General features: G+C 37.6%; 1 protein-coding gene across 4 annotated transcripts in view; it reads left to right on the top strand.

The window, feature by feature from the left end:
• Window positions 1-22,163, top strand: part of IFT88 (intraflagellar transport 88) — a 132,300-nt gene that overhangs the window by 33,222 nt on the left and 76,915 nt on the right. For all 4 annotated transcript variants that reach the window (XR_015714049.1, XM_016203549.2, XM_016203548.2 and 1 more), the window contains 7 exons: window positions 11-113; window positions 828-942; window positions 3,120-3,351; window positions 5,084-5,154; window positions 9,254-9,340; window positions 14,889-14,988; window positions 21,546-21,632. Coding sequence is in view for 3 of the 4 variants with exons in the window: in XM_016203549.2 (XP_016059035.2) it covers window positions 11-113; window positions 828-942; window positions 3,120-3,351; window positions 5,084-5,154; window positions 9,254-9,340; window positions 14,889-14,988; window positions 21,546-21,632 (795 nt within the window). In the remaining variant the exon portion in view is untranslated. The remainder of the gene's footprint in view (window positions 1-10; window positions 114-827; window positions 943-3,119; window positions 3,352-5,083; window positions 5,155-9,253; window positions 9,341-14,888; window positions 14,989-21,545; window positions 21,633-22,163) is intronic.

Genomic DNA, 22,163 nt, shown 5'->3' with positions numbered 1-22,163 from the left:
TCTTCCTTAGGTTCTTTTCAACTTGGCCAGTCAGTATTCAGCTAACGAAATGTATGCTGAAGCACTAAACACATATCAAGTTATAGTGAAAAATAAGATGTTTATCAATGCAGGTAAGTGTTTATAGTCAGTTTGTCTAGTAAGTTTAGTTCTTTTGTGGTGTTCATTTATGTTTCCTCACTTTATGGTTTCTTACAATGAAATGACCTATGCTCTAAAATAAATTTGTTATTTATATAGTGGTGTCCTGCTTAAAGATACAATTTATATTAAAATCACACAAATGCAAATGAGGAAATATAGTTGGTATGAGGTATATTACCTAATAGTAAACAAAAAATGTGCTCTGTCATCACAGGTAGAGTGAGGCATGGCAACCCCATCAAGTGTGCTTCCCCTTGTATAATTCATTCCCAAGAGACTATTATTTATATCTAGCATGCACATTGTGTAGTTTTTGATATCCGTATTAAAGTTTATTAATATCATTTTTTGAATGTCATATTAAAATGTATGTAGCATTATTGAGTCTAATTTTAAAATTCCACGTTTTTCTTAGGAGAACACAACTCCAGTTTTCTAATGTAAATCAGTTGTTTTCTAGTTGTATTTTTTAGGAATCCATCTGTCTTAAGTTCCATTTCCTCACATAATTAGTTTGTGGATATGTGAAAATAGTATGACTATTCTAAAGGGAGAATTTTAGGTAATGCCTGAACCTTTATAACTTGAGAAAGCTTCAAATAATATGAATTATGGTTATCTAAAATATCATAGAAAAAAAATGAAAAACAAAATATTATATATTCATTTATTTTTTAAATTAGGAAGATTGAAAGTGAATATGGGAAATATTTACTTAAAGCAAAGAAATTATTCCAAAGCCATTAAATTCTACCGGATGGCATTAGATCAAATTCCAAGTGTCCATAAAGAAATGAGGTGAGTTTACATAATGATAACTTGTAAAATTTGTGTTATTTTTCAGAAACAAGATAACTCTTCTGACCTGTTGTCAGTGGGTTGAACATTTTGAGGTGTTTGTACATGAGAGGTGTTAGATTTATGTGATGTCTGTACTTGCACACATTTGTATAATGACAAGTTAAAGGTTAAAGGCATAATATGTGACCAACTGAAGTAAAACTAAACTACTTGCCCTCTATAGGGGATAATCACCAAATGCAGCTAATTGCCAACACAAAATCTAACTTAGTCCTTTAGTACATGCCAGACTCTCGAAAACAAGGCTAGAAATTTAGACACTCTGACATTGGTGCTATAGATTGAGAGTGAAATCTTGGGAGGAAGGGATTGCTTTTGAATCTGAGAAGACAGGGTTGGAGGGGGAAAATGGGATACTTTCTATTCCTACAATATTTTGAGAGCAGACACAGTAAATTACCTTATGGTCTGGTAATAAATTCAGGAACATAGGTTTCCAGGATATTTACTGGTCATAATTTCCCCTAGTCCCAGTACACTCCCTCTGTGAAACTTAATTATGTGCAAATGCCACCTTTCGTGATCATTTGTTTTTAAATTATGCACGACATCTTATCAGTAAATACCTGGCTTATAAAACGGTGCCCTTAAAGTACTTTTAACCCCAGGTGAGGCCAAGAATTTGAGCTTTTTAGAAGGTAATAATGTTAGACAGCATATATTAAGTATTTAATAATCAGGAATCAAAAGGTGCTGTAGTGCCCTGGCAGTGTTTCTCAGTGGTTAGAACATTATCCCGCACACCAAAGGGTTGCGGGTTCAATTCCCAGTCAAGGGCACATACCTGGGTAGCAGGTTGCATTCCTGGCCTGGCTCGGGTGCATGAGGGAGGCAACCAATCAGTGTGTCTCTCTCACATCGATGTTTCTCTCCTCCCTCCCTCCTCCCCTCCCTCCCTTCGTTTCACTCTCTCTAAATTCACACACAAAAAAAGTGCTATAGTAATTAAGTTGAGGGAATAATTATTGAGAACAGGAGTAGTAAGGAAAGACATTATGAAGGAGGTGTACTTGAGATAAATGAGTTAAGTGAAGAGGAAAGAAGGGGAAACATTCCAGACAAAGGAACAACACAAGAAGAGTCAAGGAAATCAGTGTTCATGATCTGGTCAGAGAATTATGAATGAATGAATGAATGTAGTTGAAATAGAGGGATTATGTTGAGAAGTAGTTAGAAATAAGATGGGATCGTGGCCTTTAGAATGTCTATAACCAAAAGATGGGCAATAACAAGTACTGAAGAGATGCAGAGAAATCAGAAACCTCATACATTGGTGATGGTACAGCCACTTTGGAAAATAATTAGGCAATCTCTTAAAAAGTTAAACACAGATTTATTGTATGACCAGTGGTACTGTATGTACCACTCTCAGGTACATACCCAAGAAAGTGAAAACATGTCACAAAGGATCATATATGAATGTTTTTAGCAGCAGCATTCATAATTACCGAAAGTGGAAACAATCAGTGTCCATCAAGTAGGCTATGGATGAGTTAAATGTGGTGTATTCATACTATTTGACAATGAAAGGAATGAAGTGCTGGCATATGCTACAATATGAGGAGCCTTCAAAAGATTCTGCTGATTGAGAGACACCAACACAAAAATGTAACATTTGCATGAGTCCGTTTATATGCAGCATCTAGAAAAGGCAAATCCAGAAACACAGGTTAGGGCCCTGGCCAGGTAGCTAAGTTGGTTGTCACATATAAGAATAATCAACTAATGAATGCATAAATAAGTGAAAGAACAAATCAGTACCCCCCCTTTCTCTCTCATCAGTCAATCAATAAAGGAAAGGTTTATGTTGCCCAGGGCTGGAGGTGGTAATGGGAGTGACTGCTGATGGACATAGGTTTTCTCTTTAGGGTGACAGGAATGACTTAGTAAGAATACAGTTATAGTTCCACAACTGTATGAATATAGTAGTAATCATTGAAGCAGGTACTGAAAACAAATAAATTTTGTGATATGTGAATTAAGCCTCAATAAAACTTCAGCAAAACAAAGCAAAAAAAGTCAAGTAGAATAGAAAAGAAGGGAACTCTGGAATGTCTTGACTACGGTACTGAAGAGTTCAGACTTAATGCTGATCCCTGTTTATTTCTCTTTAGGATTAAAATTATGCAGAACATTGGAGTTACATTTATTAAAACTGGCCAGTACTCTGATGCCATTAATTCATTTGAGCACATAATGAGCATGGCACCGAACCTGAAGGCTGGCTTCAACCTCATTCTCAGTTACTTTGCAGTTGGAGATCGAGAGAAAATGAAGAAGGCTTTCCAAAAACTGATTGCTGTTCCATTGGAAATTGATGAAGATGATAAATACATTCCACCAAGTGTGAGTATGGGAAAGACTGTGGTAACAAGACCTTAGTTATCCATGCTTTTCTCTTTCCACAAATGAAAAAGTTGGAGTGGATGACTTCTTAGGTTTCTCCCAGCCCTATATTAATGTATTTTAATTAAACAAGATTAATTAATGCATTTTATCATTTTTATTTATTATTTAAATTAGCTTGAGAATAGGGTGCCATTGAAATAGGGTTAGAAAGTATGGTTAAAACAGACTGTACAGTTTTAGTTAGAAAAAAAAGAATATTAGGAAAAACAGGATTACATGCCAGGACATCTATAATACTCTCAACAATAAAAATAAATTTAAAAAAAAGAGTAATAGCCCTGGTCGGTGTTGCTCAGTGGTTAGAGCATTCAGAGGACCATATGTGAATGTTCATAGCAGTAGCATCATAATCAACAAATGTGGAAACAGTCAATGTTCATCACGTAGACTCTGGATGAATGAAATGTGGTGTATTCGTACTATGGAATATGGCCCGCACACCTAACAGTCATGGGTTCAATTCCCAGTCAAGGGTTGCAGGTTCAAACCCGGCCCTGGTCAGGATGTGTGCAGGAGGCATCCAGTCGATGCCTCTCACATATCAATGTTTCTCTCTCTCCTCCTCCCTCCCTCCCTTCCAATCTTTCTAAAAGTTATTGGAAAAAATATCCTCAGGTGAGGATTAAAAAAAGTAAAATTAAAATTAAAAAAGAGTAATATAAAGCCTTTTTTATTGTTTCTTTAGTCATTGTTGAGCAGCGGGAACTAAACCATATGTACTAAATACGTCAGGAATGAAAAGAAGTAATTCTTCATCCTTATTCACAGAATGCAGCATAATATAAAAGTCATATTTTCAAAGACCTGAGGAAATTTACATAAAGTGAAAAATACTCATACATGAACATAACCTGGAAGGAAGTATACCAAAATAGAAAAAGTAGTTTCTGGAATGAGATTTTTTTCTTAATGCTTTTAAAAATATTTTTCAAATTTCTTACACAGAAATTATCGCTATGCCACGATTATTTTACATTAAGTCAAACCATATGAAATTGCCTGTATTTATAAATCAAAATAGTATAATAATATCAATTTCATAAGTCAAATTTAATAGATTTTCTTAATAGATTTTAAGGGCATTGCAGCTCTGTTGTTGGTTCCACCACTCAGTACTTATTCTCTTGTGCCTCAGTTCCTTTATATATAAATTATATGTAATTATAATAACCTGCCTTATAGGGTTGTGAAGGTTAAATGAGAGTATGCATGTGAAATGCTTAAAACAGTACCTGGAATATAGGAAGTTTTGAGTAAATGTTAACTATTATATGTTAATTTCATAATGAGAAAAAATATATGTTGTAAAAAAATAAGTATTTTTAATAGGGAGTAGAGATATGGATTATACTAAGTAACTGATGATCATTAAAGCATTTGTATTTGAGTTTATAATTGATAATATCACACAGCTTCTGTGTAGTTGGTCCTTTTCTGTCCAGCCTGACGTTTTTATCAGCTGCTCAGAATCTGTGTTAGTTCACTGGAAAATGTGACAGGTAATCAGAAATAAGAAAAAGAAGTTCTACTTTACATAAGGGAAAATGATGTAGAAAGATTAATTTACTGTTAATTTTCTGCAACTACTTAGTGGTGAGGTTGATTAGAAATCCAAGTTCTTGGTGTTTATTTCTGAATTATTAATTTTTTTCCCAATTTTATTTTCCAGGATGATCCACATACTAACTTAGTGATTGAAGCTATAAAAAATGACCACCTAAGGCAAATGGAACATGAAAGGTAATATTTGGGGCACTTAATAATTAAAATCTGATAATATTGGTTAAAGTTGTATAAAAGACTTGAATGTGCATATGATTATTTCTTTCAAAGCTCATTATATGCAATGTATTTCTTGAATAGTCCTGTTTTTCACCATTTCTGTACTTCACTGGATTCTCTTTTGTCCTTTACAATAACGGCAGTGCTTGTTTGATTCCAGTTATTCTTCCTCAGTTACTCTTACTATTTCCTTGTAATTCGCTTTCCCTCTGCATTTGGGCAATATTGGAATTTTGTTTATATTACCTTTATTTTTGTAGATTGTATCTTTATGTGTTTTTGTCCAGCTTCCCAATTAAATTTCAGCTCCCAAAGACAAAATTCTTTCCATTTTATTTTTTCCTTCCTCCAGTATGGTACCTAGTCTCTGCCAAGTATGTTTTGAAACTTCTAATATTTATTGAATATGCAACAGGTATATTGTTAGTATATCACATGATATACAGGGCCCTTATTTTTTTTTTAATTGTAGTAAAATACACTTAACATATAGTTTACCATCTTAACATAATCCTCATGGTTCAGGAGTGTTAAGTATATTGACAATGATTTGTTACAAGAACTTCCTCATCTTCCCAGACTGCAACTTGGTACACATTGAACAACTCTACAGCATACCCTCACCAGCCCCTGGCACCCACCTTTCTACTTTTTGTGTTTATGAATTTGTCTGCTCTAGGAACCTCATATTGGAGGAATCACATTATTTATCCTTTTGTGACTGTCTTATTTCACTTAGCATAATATCCTCAAGGCTCATCCATGTTGTAATGTGTCAGAATTTCCTTCCTTTTCAAGTCTGTATGATATTTCATTATATGTATGGAGGGCCCTTAATCTTTAGGAAGTAGTTTAACATTAAAAATAAAATGGAGATTCTGCCAATAATACGCCTGGTAAGGGGTTAATATTCAAAATATATAAGGAACTCATACAACTTAACAAAAAGAAGACAAACAATCCAATTAAAAAATGGGCAAAGGACCTAAATAGACACTTCCAAAGTGAATATACAGATGGCCAATAGACATATGAAAAAACACTTAAAGTCACTAATCATCAGAGAGATGCAAATTAAACAACAGTGAGATCACCTCACACCTGTCAGAATGGCTACCATCAACAGTTCAACAAATGACAAGTGTTGACAAGGATGTGAAGAAACAGGAACCTCATACACTGCTGGTAGGAATGCAGATTGGTAAAAAATAGTATGGACTTTCCTCAGAAAATTAAAAATGGAACTGCCATTTGATCCAGTGATCCCACTTCTAGGGATATGTCCTAAGAAACCCGAAACACCAATCAGAAAGAATATATATGCACCTCTATGTTCATAGCAGCGCAATTTACAATGCTAAGATCTGGAAACAGCCCAAGTGCCCATCAGTAGTTGAGTGGATAAAAAAGCTGTGGGACATTTATACCATGGAATACTATGCAGCTGTGAAAAAGGAGGATCTCTTACCCTTTGAAACAGCATGGAGGGACCTGGAGAGTATTATGCTAAGTGAAATAAGCCAGTCAGAGAAAGACAAGTATTACATGATCTCACTCAAGAATTTATATGCATATATGCATAATCCATGGACATAGATAATTGTGTGGTCAAGGCCTGGGGAAGGAGTAGAGATGAGGTAGAAGGGGTCAATGGGGTAAAAAGGGGACATCTCTAATACTTTCAACAATAAAGATTAATTTTTTAAAAAAGTAGAGGAGCCCGGCCGGGCGTGGCTCAGCGGTTGAGCGTTGACCTAGGATCCAGGTGATTGGGGTTCCATTCCCGGTCAGGGCACATACCCCGGTTGTGGGCTTGATCAATGACTCTCTCATCATTGATGTTTCTATCTCTCTCTCTCCCTCTCCTTTCCTCTCTCTGAAATAAATAAAAATATATTTAAAAAAATAAAATAAAATAAAAATAAAAAGTAGAGGAAATATTAAGAGGTACAAAAAACTGCTGAATAATAGAGAGGGGGATTTAGATTTGATTTATCAAAACCTTTTTGGCCACAGGCATTCTCAGCTGATCAGTATAGCTTCCAACACTAAGTACTTGAAAGCAGCTCTGTGGGCATCACTGAATACTAAGAATCCTTGCTGACAGAGTGCTTGAGCACTTGCTATATGTGACTAGCACTTTGCTGAATCCTTTCCGTGGATTATCTGGTTTAATCTTTACCTCATCCCTGTGGAGACTGTGGCATTTCTTTCTCTTGGAGAACATTAAGAATAAAGTGAACCTTTTTTAGAACAGCTCTGGCTGCCCTGCTCAGGGTGGATCTAAGAACATGAAGCGATGGTTGGAAGGACACAGCAGCCTGTCTCTGTGCTGCATACTTGCATTGACTTTTCTGAGATCATGGCTCCAGGGGAGTCTGCAGGGATTCCATGTCACTTGTTGCTCATGTCCTCACTGCATTTCCATACCTCCCCTTGCCAAGTACTACAGTGATTCTTGGTTACAATGAGTTAGAATACTCAAAGCAGAGAAAAGGGAAAACGATGAAATTGCTTTGTTGCATTTTGACTGTGTAAATTTCACAAATCTATTTGCTTGGCTGGCATGATTCCCCATCTGTTTAGGAAAGTCATATTAAATATAAATGAAGGTTAAGTGATTAATCTGATTTTCCCTCATTGTCATGATTTAGAATTTAACGAGGTGTCTGGACACTAGTAAAATTAACTTAGAGTCCTAAAAAATGTATATGGTTTGTATATAAGATGGCTCCACCTACATCTTCATTCTGACTGCTATAAACATGTTATGATTAAATACATTCTTATTCAACAACAACAAAAAAATAGAAATTAAGAGTAGTTTTTTATTTATTAGACATTATAAACATGCAATTAAAGGCATTTCAACAAAATAAGCTCCAGGTTCAAGTGGCTTTATCACTACATTCTACCTAATACTTGTAAAAGAAAGAGCACAAATCTTAATAAAACTCTCCAACAATAAAAACAAAAAAGACAAACGTAATAACAAGTATTGGCGATATCACACCCACTAGTATGACTGTAATAAAAAAGACAAATTTGCCCAGCCGGCGTGGCTCAGCGGTTGAGCATCTATCTATGATCCAGGAGGTTGTGGTTCAAGTCCCGGTCAGGGTACATGTGCAGGTTACGGGTCCGATCCCCAGTCAGGAACGTGCAGGAGGCAGCCAACCAATGACACTCTCTCATCTTTGATGTTTCTCTCTCTCTCTCTCCCTCTCTCTGAAATCAATTAAAAAATATTTTTTAAAAAGATGTAATAAGTATTGGTGAGGATGTAGAGAAATTGCAATTTTATATGCTGATGGTGGGAATGTAAAATGGTACAGCCACTTTGGAGAACAGTCTGAAAATTCCTCAAAAGATTAAGCCAGCAATTTCTCTTCTAGGTATGTACTCAAAAGAAATTAGAGCATATATCCACACAATAACTTACACACAAATGTTCATAGCATTATCCATACTATCTAAAAAGTGGAAACAACCCAAGTATTCACAACTTATGGATAAATAATACATGGTCTATCCATACAATGTAATAGTATTTAGCCATAAAAAAGAATGAAGTACTGATATATACTACAATACATGTGAACCATAAACATTATGATAAAGAAAAGAAGCCGGTCACAAAAGACCACATATTCTGTGATTCCACTTACATGAATGAGGCAAATCTATAGAGACATGTAGTAATTCAGTTTTACTGTTTACCACACAATATTTCTTTAATGGCCATTTGCTTTAATGACCACAGACAGTGCAGGTTATGTAATATCAGCTGCAGAGCTATTTTTCTGTAGAGATTCTCTTCCTTTAATTTGTCAGCATGTGTCATAAAATAGAAAAGTGAACTGTTGACTCAGAAGGCAGTCACAGCTTCCATTTCCTAGTCCTGATTTTCAACCTGACTTACAGGTTTCTAGTGTAGCTGTTCACCATTCTGCAGGCTTCATGGTATGTTAACTTTGATACATAATTTTTACACTTAAATTTTTTTACATTTTATACCATGTTTCTTTATAAACTTTTTTTTGTTTGTTTGATATAGAAAATCCATGGCAGAAAAATACATCATGACAGCTGCAAAACTCATTGCTCCTGTAATTGAAACATCTTTTGCTGTAGGATATGATTGGTAAGAGGGAAATTCAGTATAACTGGATGGGTATGGTATTTTCTTTTCATAATTTATATTTTTATTGGTTAAAATTTTATCTGCTATGATTTGCAAATATTTTCTCTTATTTTGTAGGTTGTCTTGTCATTTTGTTGATTCTGTCTTTTGCTGTGCAGGAGATTTTTAGTTTGATGTAGTGTCACTTGTTTTTATTTTGCTCCTTGTGCTTTAGGTGTCATATCCAAAAAGTCATTGCCAAGACCAATACAAAGGAGCTTTTTCCCTTGTTGTTGTTTTTTTCTAGGAGGTTTATGGTTTTCATTTCTGATTTTATTTACTTGAGTTTTTTCTCTTTTTTTCCAAGATAGTCTAGCTAGAGATTTGTCTGTTTTGTCCATCTTTACAAAAAACTAGCTCTTATTTTTGTTCATCTTTTCTATTGTTTTACTAGTTTCTCTTTCATTTATTTCTTCTCTGGTCTTTTTTCTTTGTTATTTCTTTCTGCTAACTTTGGACTTAATTTGTTTTTATATTTTTAGTTCCTTGAGGTATAAAGTTAGGTTGGGCGCTTTTTTTTTTATGGTTTTTTTCTTAATGTAGGCATTTATTGCTATAAACTTTCCTTTTGGAACTGCTTTGCTGCATCCCATAAGTTTTGGTGTATTTTGTTCTCAATTTATTTGTTTTAAAATATTTAAAAATTTTTTCTTTTGATTTCCTCTTTGACCCATACGTTATTCAGAGATATGATTTTTAATTTCTACATATTTGTGAATTTTTCATTTTTCCTCTTGTTATTGATTTATAGTTCCATACCATTTGCTAAGGTTTGTTTTGTGACAGCACATGATCTATCCTGGAGAATGTTGTGTGTTTGCTTGAGAAGAATGTGTTATTCTGCTGCTGTTGGATTTCTGTATCTCTGTTAGGTCATCTGAGCTAAGGTATAATTAAACTCCAGTGTTTCCTTATTGATTTTCTGTTGTATAATTAATTGATCCATTATTGAAAGTGGGGTATTGAAATTTTCTACTATTATTGTATTGCCTATTTCTCCCTTCAGATCTGTTAGTATTTGCTTAATATATTTTGGTACTGTGATAGTGAAATCATATATACTTATGATTGTTATATCTTCTTGATGAATAGACCTTTTTATTGTTCTATAGTGACCTTCTTTATCTTTTGTTACAGTTTTGACTTAAAGTGTATTTGTCTAAGTATAGCTACCTTTTGGGTTTCCCTTATACATGGAATATATTTTTTCCATTCCTTCAGTTTGAGCCTATGTGTGTCCTTAAAGCTAAAGTAGATCTCTTGTAAGCATAATATAGTTGGGAACTTGTTTTTAATCCATTCAGACACTCTATGCTTATTGACTGGAGAATTTAATCCATTTACACTTAAAGTAATTTTTGATAGCTAATAATATTGATAGGTTAATTAGTAATTATTGATAGGCATTAATGCTATCTTACTGCATTCTAGCTCTTTTGTAGTTGCCTTATTCCTTTTTCCTCCTTTCCCTTTTGCTGTCTTTGTGAATTGATGATTTTCTCTAGTGGTATTGTTTCATTCTCTTCTCTCTCTCCTTGTGTATCTACTGTAGATTTTTGCTTACATAAACATCTTATAGATATAACAGTCTATTTTAAGCTAATAACAACTTAACTTCAACTGTATACAAAAACTACCCATTTACACCCCCCCCATAATTTTGTTTTTGATGTCATAATTTACCTCTTTTTATATTGTATATCCACTAACAAATTATTGTAGCTATACTTATTTGTAATACTTTTGTCTTTCAACCTTTATACTACAGTTAAGTGATTTGACATACCACCATATTAAAATATTAAAGCATTCCGAATTTGACTATAGAGTTACCTTTTCTAGTATGTTTTATATTTTTATATGTTTTCATGTTACTAGTTAGTATCCTTTCATTTCAAATTAAAGAACTCTTTTCAGAGTTTCTTATAAAGCAGGTTTAGTGGTGGTGAATTCCCTTAGCTTTTGTTCATTTGGGTAAGTCTGTCTCTCATTTCTGAAAGACAACTTTGCCAGGTAAAGTATTCTTGGTTGGCATTTTTTTCTTTCAGCACTTTGAATATATCATCCCACTGTCCTGATCTGCAAGGTTTCTGCTAAGTAATCTGCTAAAAACTTTATGGGGGTTCCTTATATGTAAAGAATTATTTTCCTCTTGCTGATTTTAAAATTCTCTCTTGTGTGTAACTTTAGCCAGTTTTATTATAATGTGTTTTGGAGAAGACTGTGTTGGGTTGAAATTTCGGAGTTACCCAATAGCTTCATGAACTTGGATTTTCAAATCTCTCCCCAGATTTGGGAAGTTCTTAGCCATTATTTCTTTAAAATAAGCACCTTGCCCCTTCTCACCCCCCTTGTTCTTCTGGGACTCAAGTAATACATAGATTGTTTCTTTTAATGGTATTCCATAATGCACGTAGGCTTTTTCACTCTTATTCATTCTCTATTTTGCTCCTCTACTGATGATTTCAAATAATCTGTCTTCTAGTTCACTACTTCTTTCTCTGCTTGGTTGAGTCTCCTGTTGAAGCTTTTTATGAATTCTTCAGTTCAATCATTATATTCTTCAACTCTAGAATCTCTGTTTGTTTTTTAATGGTTTCTGTGTCTTTGTTGAACTTCTCTATTTATTAATTCATTATGTTCCTAATTTCATTTAGTTGTCTGTTTTCTTATAGTTGACTGAATTTCTTTAAGAGGATTATTCTGAGTTTTTTGTCAGGCAGTTCATAGGTTTCCATTTTTTAGGGTCACTCATTGAAGTATCATTAGTTTATTTTGGTGGTGATGTATTTCATTGATTCTGATCTTTATTTCCTTGTGTTGGTGTTTGAGGAAGTGGGCAGCTCTTATAATCTTTACAAATTGACTCTCTTGGGCAAAACCCCTCACCAATCAGCCTGTGCAGACCATCTGATGGTGTTTGTGGGCAGGCTTGCTGCTGGAATACTTGGGTGTGCAGGTCTGGTGCCTGAGTTAGCAGATCAGCAGGCCTAGTGCTTGGGTACACAGGGAGCTGCCTGGAGCCTGGGTCCACTAGGGCAGGCTTTGTGCTTGAATCTGTAGTTATGGGGCTGGGACCTTGATCTGCATGGACAGACCTGGATCCTAGGTCCCCAATCATGCACTAGGGACTACTGGGGTGGGTTCAGCATCTAGATCCACAGAGGCTGTTCTGGTATTGGGACAGGCCAGGAGCCTGGTTTTGCAGGAGCCTACCTGGAAGCTAGGGCCATGTGGGCCAGCCTGGCCTCAGAGCAAGCCTAGAGTCTAATGCTGCAGGAGTTGGCCTGTAACCTGGTAGCCTCAGGGACTGGCCTGGAGGTTGGGTCTTCAGGGCTTATTATGGCGCTTGGGCAGACCAGAAGCCTATGTCCATGGGAGCTGGCCTAGCCTGGGGCCATGGTGGCTGGCCTGGTGCTGCGGTGGGCTGGCGTCTGAGGTGACACAGTCAAATGTCCAGGAGATACATGGAACTTTTTGAAAGTATAGGGTTAGTAAGGATAAAGCGGGGGAAAGGGGAGGACCTTCTAAGCAGAGAGAAGAGTATTCTTGAAAGTGCAAACACTGTCAGCCTTTCTCACATAGAGTCCTTAAGACAGTTAAGCCCTGAGGTTCTGAGGCATCCTATGCAACTAGAATGGTGAAAGCTATGTACATACATCCTTAGGAAAATTGAGGGAAATTACTCAAATAATTTTCTGTAGGGCTACATTCATTTGCACACACCTATTTGAGAAAGATAGGCAGGAGGGCACAGTGTATTTGTCTTTGAGGCCCTTGACTTGTTAATAGCAACATGGTGAAGGAATCAATTTCTTAAATAGTTCCTGCTTTTTTGGTCTGCCACATTTGTACACATGCTATCTCCCCTTCCTGGAATTCCCTTCTCAGGTTTTTTTTTAATCCTCACCCACGGATGTGTTTACTGATTTTAGAGGGGAGGGAGAGGCAGAAACATCCATGTGAAAAAGAAACATTGATCGGTTGCCTCCTGTACACACTCCCGACTGGAGATGGAACCTGTAACCTCGGTATGTGCCCTGACTGAGAATCAAACGCACAACACTTTTGGTGTATGGGGCAATGCTCCAACCAACTGAGCCACCGAGCCGGACACCCTTCTTGTTTTGCCAAATCAGTTCTTCCTTGTTCTTCAAACTGAGTTCAGATATCTCTTGAATTCCTTTCCCCAATCTGGTTTAGATTCTCTGCCTCTGTATTCTTGTATTCTTTACAACAGTTCTCACACAATGCAATTCACTGGCCTACTTCCCTCATAAGGGCATGAACAGTATCTTATTTATCCTTACATCCCTCTACCAAACATAATATCTGATGTACAATAGACATTAAATGTTTGCTGAATGCATAACTGAATCAATGGTTTTCAAATTATTTCCTTGTAGTTCTTGAAGTTTCATTAGCTGTGTCTACAGGTTTAACTTGTTGGTAGGGGTGGGAGGTGGGGCTGGGGAAAGAGGGACATTGAAAGGAGCACTGATCAGACAGGGCTTCAAGTCCTCTCTCCCCACTTCAAGCACGAGGCCTCTTTTATAAATCAAGGTTAAAGTAAACAGATTCTTCTTGAAGAAAGAGATCTTCTGCTTTAATAGTTTTTAAATATTGGTCTAGGCCAGTGGCTTTAAAACATTTGTTAACCAGACTCTCAGTAAGAAATATATTTTCCATTGTTTACTGAAATTTACAAGGTTTCTTGAAACAATCCTTCCCCTTATTATGTACAATGCCCATTGATATTTTTTCTATTCTGTGTTTTAAAATAAGGCTCATGATCCTTATTTTAAATTAATTATGTTAATCCAACTAATCCTAAATTGATCTCAATTGACCTCAATTTTAAGACCGTTGGTCTTGGTGCAGTGGGTTTTGGTATCAACGAAAATTGGGTTCAAATTCTTACTTAACAGTTTGCTACCTATGTGATCTCAGTTCTTCCATTTTCCTATCCATGAAGTAGAGACAATGCCTGTCATTCAGTGTTGTTGTGAAGATTAAATGTGACAACGCTTGTAAAGGAATTGGCACAGTGCCTGATATACAGTTAAAAATAGATATTCTGTGTGCTTTGGGGAACAGATCTATAGTCTGTTCAAGTTTGGACTCACAAAAATGAAATATATTCTGTAATTTCTATTGAATTTTTCTCACCATCACAGCATTTAAGATGAAAAAATATATAGAAACAATTTTACCTGTTAAAAATTGAAATTGTTTTAGTAAACCCCAAAACCAGAATGTAGCTATAATCCAATTTCATTTAAAATACCATAAATATTTAGAAATGACAGCAGGCTAATGAAAAATTGGATGAGGAAATTAGTTGAGAACTGTAGAATTCAGCAATTCAATGCCTTTATTGGAAGAAAGCAAATACTTAGGCTTACATAACAGTAGGGACACTTCAAATTTTTTTTCCAAAAGTCAAATTTAAGAAAACCAACAAAAATATAGTAAAACAAAATAACCTTTTTTCCACTTTACATTATAGGTGTGTCGAAGTTGTGAAAGCTTCTCAATATGTAGAGCTAGCAAATGACCTGGAAATAAATAAAGCAATTACATACTTGAGACAAAAGGACTTTAACCAAGTAAGTTTAAAAAGTTAGATGATATTTCATATGTTATTTGAGCAAAACAATCATATTGGGAAACTCCTCTCTAGAATAATGTTACCTCTGAATATTCTGAAGGTGAGTGACTTCTATCTGACCATAATTTCCATTACTGTGATACTTTGTTTGAATTTTGACCTGTTTATCCTGTTTGTTTGTTTTTATAATCCTCACCCTAGAACATGTTTTTATTGATTTTTAGAGGGAGAGGAAAGAGAAGAGAAACATAGATTGGTTGCTTCCTTTACACGCCCCTCTGGGCATCGAACCTGCAACCTACGTATGTGTCCTGACCAGGAGTTGAACCTCCCTACCATCATCCTACAGCACAGGACGATGCTCCAATCAACTGAGCCACCTGGCTAGGGCTGTCCTCTTCCTAAAAATGTAAATGCTTTTCATGTAAAATGTGGTTGTTTGCTAAATTATTAAACCATGTTCTAGTCCAGAGATTAACTTTCTCCTAGAGGTTTTCAAGCTGCTCCCTGAAGCTCTAAGGTTTTTCAGAATCGGGTATTACGTGTAGGAGAAGGAAGGCCAGGATCTGGAATAGTAGCCTGGGGCTCCCATCCACGGTTTTCACCTGCTGTCTGTTTTATGTTGCATTGGATCTAAGAGGGTCCTATTGAAAACACAGTTTCAAAACCCTCCAGGATCTCTCACTGCTACCACTGCTTTCTTGCTTCCTCTGGTGGAGGTGGAACAGGTGAGACATAGTTGTGACAAAACCAGAGGAATAGACAGCTTTATAAAAGAGGAAAGGGGACAAAAGAGAATAAACAGAATGAAACTTGATACTCTAGTTTATAAAGCCAGTGGTTAGTGTAATATGCGCCAGTAACTAGAAAACTCAGCTTCTCCGAGTTTAGACCCGGAGAGCAGGGGCCAAGAACATCCTATCCCAAGCCTGTGTTTTCTGGCTTTCTTCCTACTGAAGGACCTTCCTTTTGTCTAGGAGACAATAGAAATGACTAACCCCTTCTAGAGGGGTGAGGAGAATGCCATCTACTCCCAGATATGAGAGGCTGCCCTAGTGTTCATGTTATGATTACATGATTAATACAGTGCAGTACCATGGACTGGTTCCATTTTGTGTACGAATTTAGTGTGCTTAATGTTGCTTTAGCGCCCTTACCAGTGTGGGTCAGTGGTTAGAGTGTTGGTCTGTGCACCAAAGGGCTGTGGGTTTGATTCTCGGTCAGGGGCAGCTCCCTGGGTTGCAGGTTTGATCCCTGCTCCAGTCAGGGCCCCTTGTAGAAGGCAACAAGTCAGTGTGCCTCTCTTTGCCTCCTCTCCTCCCTCCCATTCTCTCTAAAAAAATCAAAGGAAAAAAATATCCTCAGATGAGGGTAAAAACAAATTGTTCTAACATTTGTAAAGCACTAAAAAGACTTTTTTTATTACAGGTGTCCCATTTTTCCCCCCAATTGACCCCCTCGACCTCCCTCACACCCCCTCCCCAGGCCTTAACCCCACAGTTATTAACTGTGTCCATGGGTTATGCATATATGCATATAACTTCTTTGGTTAATCTCTTCCACCCTCCACCCCTCTTCCCTCTTTCCTCTGAAATATGATCGTCTGGTGCCTGTGTCAGTGTCTCTGGATCTATTTAGTTCATCAGATTCTTTTGTTCATTAGCTTCTTCTTAAGGAAGACCCTTCAACATTTCATGTAGTGCTGGTCTGGTGGTGATGAACTCCTTTAGCTTTTTCTTATCTGTGAAGCTCTTTATCTCACCTTCAGTTCTAAATGATAGCTTTGCTGGGTAGAGTAATCTTCGTTGTAGTTCCATGTTTTTCATCACTTTGAATATTTCTTGCCACTCCCTTCTGGCCTGCAAAGTTTCTGTTGAGAAATCAGCTGACGGTCGTATGGGTGCTCCCTTGTAGGTAGCTAACTGCTTTTCTCTTGCTGCTTTTAAGATTCTTTCTTTGTCTTTAGCCTTTGGCATTTTAATTATGATGTGTCTTGGTGTGGGCCTCTTTGTGTTCCTCTTGTTTGGGACTCTGTGCTTCCTGGACTTGTAAGTCGATTTCTTTCCCCAGGTAGGGGAAGTTTCCTGTAATTATTTTTTCAAATAGGTTTTCAATTTTTTGCTCTCTTTCTTCTCCTTCTGTTACCCCAATAATACAAATGTTGGGCCTCTTGAAGTTGTCCCAGAGGCCCCTTATACTCTCTTCGTATTTTTGGATTTTTTCTTTTTACTCTTCTGCTTGGGTGTTTTTTGTTTCCTCATGTTCCAAATTGCTGATTTGATTCTCAGCGTCCTCTACTCTACTATTGATTCCCTGTAAATTATTCTTCATTTCAGTTCATGTAGCCTTCATTTCAGATTGGTACTTTATTATGTCATCAGTTTTCTCAGTTGTTTTCATAATACTCTTACTAATATGCTTGAGCATCCTTATAAACAAAATTCTGAACTCTGTATCTGTTAGCTTGCTTGGTTCTATTTCATTTAGTTCCTTTTCTAGAGATTTCTTCTGTTCTTTCCTTTGTGACATGTTTCTTTGTGTCCACATTTAAGCTGCTTCCAGCTGTTTGTTTCTATGTATTAGGTAGAGCTGCTATGTCTCCTGGAATTTGTAGAGTGGTTTTGTGTAGTAGGTGTCCTGTAGGGTCCAATGACTCAGCCTCCCCGGTCACCTGAGCTGGGCCTTGTAGGTGCTCCCCTGTGTGGGCTGTGTGCACTGTCCTGTTGTAGTTGAGCCTTGGTTGCTGTTGGCATTACTGGGAGGAATTGACCCCCCAGGCCAATCAGCTGTGAGGACGAGCTGCAACTACAGCCAAAGAGCTGTTGTGCTGGAGACACCCCTATGGAGCAGGATTTACTTCAGTGGAGCTTTGGTGTTCACCAAGTGCATCCCTTGAGTGTGTCACCTGTGGATGTGGTAGGGTTGTAATCCAATGTGGTCAAGTCTGACACCAGGTCGACTGTCTCCGGGGTCTCCCAGGAGGTGCAAAGTCAGCTTCTGCCAGTGCTTTCCCCAGGGCCACCCAGCATGAGCTACACAGCAAACCATAGTTGGCTGCTACTTGTGCTGGGCTTGGCGTTGTCCAGGAGAGGCCAAGCTATGAACCAATGCAGGCTGCCACTAGTGCCAGGCCTGGAGCCACTTATCAAGCCATATGGGGCACGCTACTGCTTGTTTGAGAGATTTTAGGAAAGTCCTAAGCATAAGGCTCAAGAGGCCACTTGCATAGAAAAGCCACTGGAAATGGCTTGGATGAGCTTACAGGTAGGGAGGGGCGGGGCCTCCAGGAATCATCAGGATGGGCCCAAAGGTGTGAGTCAGGTACTGGAGATTCAAATATGGTGCCTGCTTCCTGGCTCTGTGCGGGGAAGGCTCACCATAGGGCCAATGGCCTCTGCCAGCTCTTCTGTCTGGGAAAAAGCTGCCCCTCCAGCTCTCGCCCCAATTTCAGGCAGGTTAGTTCCTCCCCAAGTGTCCCAGGTTCTTTTCAAGCTGCTGCCTGACGCTGGAGCTCAGAGGGAGTGAGTCCGTGCACAGGCCCTTTAAGAGGAGTTGCCTGGGACTCCCGTGACCCTCGGCGACAGTCCCCACTGGTTTTCACAGCCTGAAGGTGTGGGGACTTCTCTTCCTGGCCCTGGAGCCCTGGGCTGGGGGGCCTGATGTGGGGCTGGGACCCCTTACTCCTCCAGGAAACCTCCACCACCGAGATTCCCTCCCAGGTTTCAACTGCAGCACCGGGTGTGGGCCTGCAGCCGCATCTCTGTGATCCAGCCTTGATCCACCCGCATCTCTGTCCCTCCTACCGGCCTCAATGCTTTTTCAGTTCCCTGGTTGTAGGGCTTCTGTTCAGCTAGATTTCAGGAGGTTCTGCATGACAGTTTTTCTGTATTTTAGTTGTAATTTTGATGTTGTAGGAGGCGGTGAGTACAGCTGTTATCTACGCCGCCGTCTTGTTTCCTCTCTAAAAAGACTTATCAAAGGATCTTTATATCTATTCTGTCATTTGATCATCACACTGTGGGTCATTAAATGTACCACTGATAGCTCTTTAATTCTGCTGTCATGCTGTTAAATGGAAGCAAAGCGAGATCACTTGTTTTTTGTTATCCTGCTGAAGTCATCTCTGGGCCAAAACAAAATTTTTGTTTGTGTGGGAAGTACTGTTTAGGTCACAAAATAGAAAAAAACATGTTTGTCTTTTTTTTCAGTATATTATTTTTAAGTGGTCTTTTTAGAAAGATTTAACAATATATTACCATAGTTCAGGATTTTAATAACAGTTTAATTTACCTGTTTTAAGAATGTAATTTCTGCTTTCTTTTCTACATGGCTCTCACATACTAGGGAGCAGTTTTCTTTCCCTCTCACGTGACTTCAGAGTTTAATGGCTGTGTGTTAATTCCTATTCAAATGACTTATGTTTTAAATTTGCATATACATTTGTGACACAATTCAAAAGTAAAGGTAAAAACATCTCAATTCTTATTCAAAGTGAAATGCAGCTTATAAACTTACATAAATAGTGGCTTTCCCACAAATAGTGTAGAGACTGAGTGAGGGGTCTATGAGGAGACTTCCACGGTTGAGCAGTACAAGCAGCAGTAACTTCTGATATAAGTTTTAGGACCTTCTTAGCAGTTTTAAAGAGGACTGTCCAGAAACATAAGTGAAATAAAAATCTCAAAAGTGAGGGCATGTTTGGGTTTTTTTCTTCCAGAGTTTACTTTGTGGAATTATATTAATTGCTGGCCTAGAAACTCCCAAAAGTTTTCTTTAAAATACTCAAAACCCCTGTAAAAGAATAATTATTTACTCATATTATAACCAAAGCTTATGGAATCTAGTATTTTTAAATCTTCTACCCTTAAAAAACATTAAGTCAAGTATGTTTCATGTTTCTGACTTCATTTGAGGTCAGACATTTGAACAGCACACAGGTCAGACTTTGTCAGATATTTTCAATACCAATAGCTGATGGCCATTGTCAAAGCTCAAGAAGGATTTTTGCTTGGACACAGTGCTCTCTGGCAGCAGGAGGCACCATGAAGCAAAGCATATTCTACTCAGTAAATGCATTTGGAAGGGAAGGAGGAAGGCATGCAGGTAGGCAGACCCATCATCTTTCTCTACTTTTTTTTCCACCCTGATATTTCTTAGTAATTCCAAAGTTGATAACTTATTCACCTTTCACGCAAGGTGTTTGGCCATTCCAAATGTCCTATTTGGTTACAATTATCTCAGACTTTCAGGTGGTTAAAAGTATACTTTGATTTCTCATGGCTTTTAAATGTAGTTATATTTGGATCTACTTCAGATCATTTTTTGTAATACTCCTAGAATTATTTTCTGTCATCAGTTTTGGAAAATCCTCAGCCACTAGCCTTTCTTCACCTTCTGGAATTCCAGTTATGTTTGTCAGTGGTGGTCAAGGGGGCTTCTGGCCAGAGATAAGCTCTGCCAGAGAGTACTTTGTGCCCCCAGTTCTTGTCTTGCTTGTAGGAATGAATTCAAACAAGAGACAACAAATAGCAGCAAAAGCAGTCAAGGATTTATCTGTAGGAAAGAAATACACTCAGATAGGGCCTGAGCAGGCAACTCAGTCAGCTGAGATCAAACCTAGTGCCCTGAGCGGGCAGCTCAGCAGGCCCCAATATTTGGGAGTTTAGAGGATTTATACCCCTAGGCTGGAAAGTCCCTAGGCAAGGGCAAGTCACGCCCTCCCACATGTCTCAAAAAAATGTATCTTTAAGCTATAAAGCTCCTTCATCTAGGTGCTATGCCACTGGTTAGGCTACATCCTGGAGGGCTCTGAATCTGCCCACATAAGGGTCTGCCACCTAATTGTCTATTTTCAGTTTGTCACATCTCACACACACTCCCTCCAAGCCCCACCTACCTCTCCCAGCTCATATCTTTCTAACTGCCTGCTCTAACATGCTTATATGAGATTTCACTTTGTTCCTATATGCCTCTTATGGTCTTTTCTAAGAACATTTTTTAGCCTTTTATTTTGCTGTGCTTATTTTATTTAGTTGGAATGTTTTCTGGGATCTTGTTTGACCTTCAAATCCTGGTTGCCTCTGTAGCTCTTCAGTGCCTTCAGAAAATATTTTCAGTATTTTATCTAACTTTTCTAATTGTTCTCAATAGGACAATGGTCTTCTGTAAGCTAGTTTCTAATGGCCAGAAGCAGAAATTATAAAATTATTTTGCAGAGAGCAAATTGGATCATGATTTTTAGGTAAAAACCTTACCACGCACACCATTGTGCAGAGTAAACTAAACTGTGTAACAACACTCACAGGCTTGCTATTTACTGCTCTCTTCTACGGTCTAATATGGCATTAAACACATCTATTGTGTTCTTAATTTTAGTTATGTTATTTTTAGTGTCATTTTATTTTTTATAAATTTTAATTCCCAAATGAAATTCTCAATTTGTCATGTTTTCTTAATCATATTAATGCACCCATCTTTTGTCCATCCCTGCTCCTACAGTTAGCCTGAACACTGTCATATTATAATGGTAATAACTTAGAGATATTTTATTTCTAGGCTATAGAGACCTTAAAAATGTTTGAAAAAAAGGACAGTAGAGTGAAAAGTGCAGCTGCAACCAACCTCTCATTTCTGTATTATTTGGTAAGTTTTATGTTTTTGTAACTAAGATTTGATAATGTGGTATTTTCATGTTGCTAAATTTCTGCCTGAGGAGCTGGCCTAAGGAGAGACTTGACAGAGCATATGCAGAATGTCAGTGGAACAGGGTATATGGAAGGCCAGGTCATATAACAAGTTCTGGGCCAGCGGTTGAGTTTATGGGCATGAATGAGAGGACATCTCAGGAGGAGAAGGGAGGGTGAAAAGTGGTGGTGGGAAACATCACATCATGAAATTGTAGAGTGTAGATCTGGGAGATGAGCTGGAGATAACATTTCAATTCAAGGCTAGTAATAACGAAAGTGACATCTTAGGTTATATGACTTATGTAAGGTCACAGTGTCATCTATAACAAGCAGAGGTTGAACATCTATGGATGCCAATCATGGGGAATACTAAAAGGCTAAAAGCTTCCTAAAAGGGAACATTCTTAATTTAGAACAAAGGGGGCAGATGGGTAGAGTAGAAAGGAAGGAAGGTTGGCTGAAAGTAGAGAACATCAAATTAATGTGA

This window comes from Miniopterus natalensis, chromosome 2, assembly GCF_054644295.1.
Source record: "Miniopterus natalensis isolate mMinNat1 chromosome 2, mMinNat1.hap1, whole genome shotgun sequence".
Classification (NCBI taxonomy): Eukaryota; Metazoa; Chordata; class Mammalia; order Chiroptera; family Miniopteridae; genus Miniopterus; species Miniopterus natalensis.
This window is presented reverse-complemented; position numbering and strand designations above follow the sequence as displayed.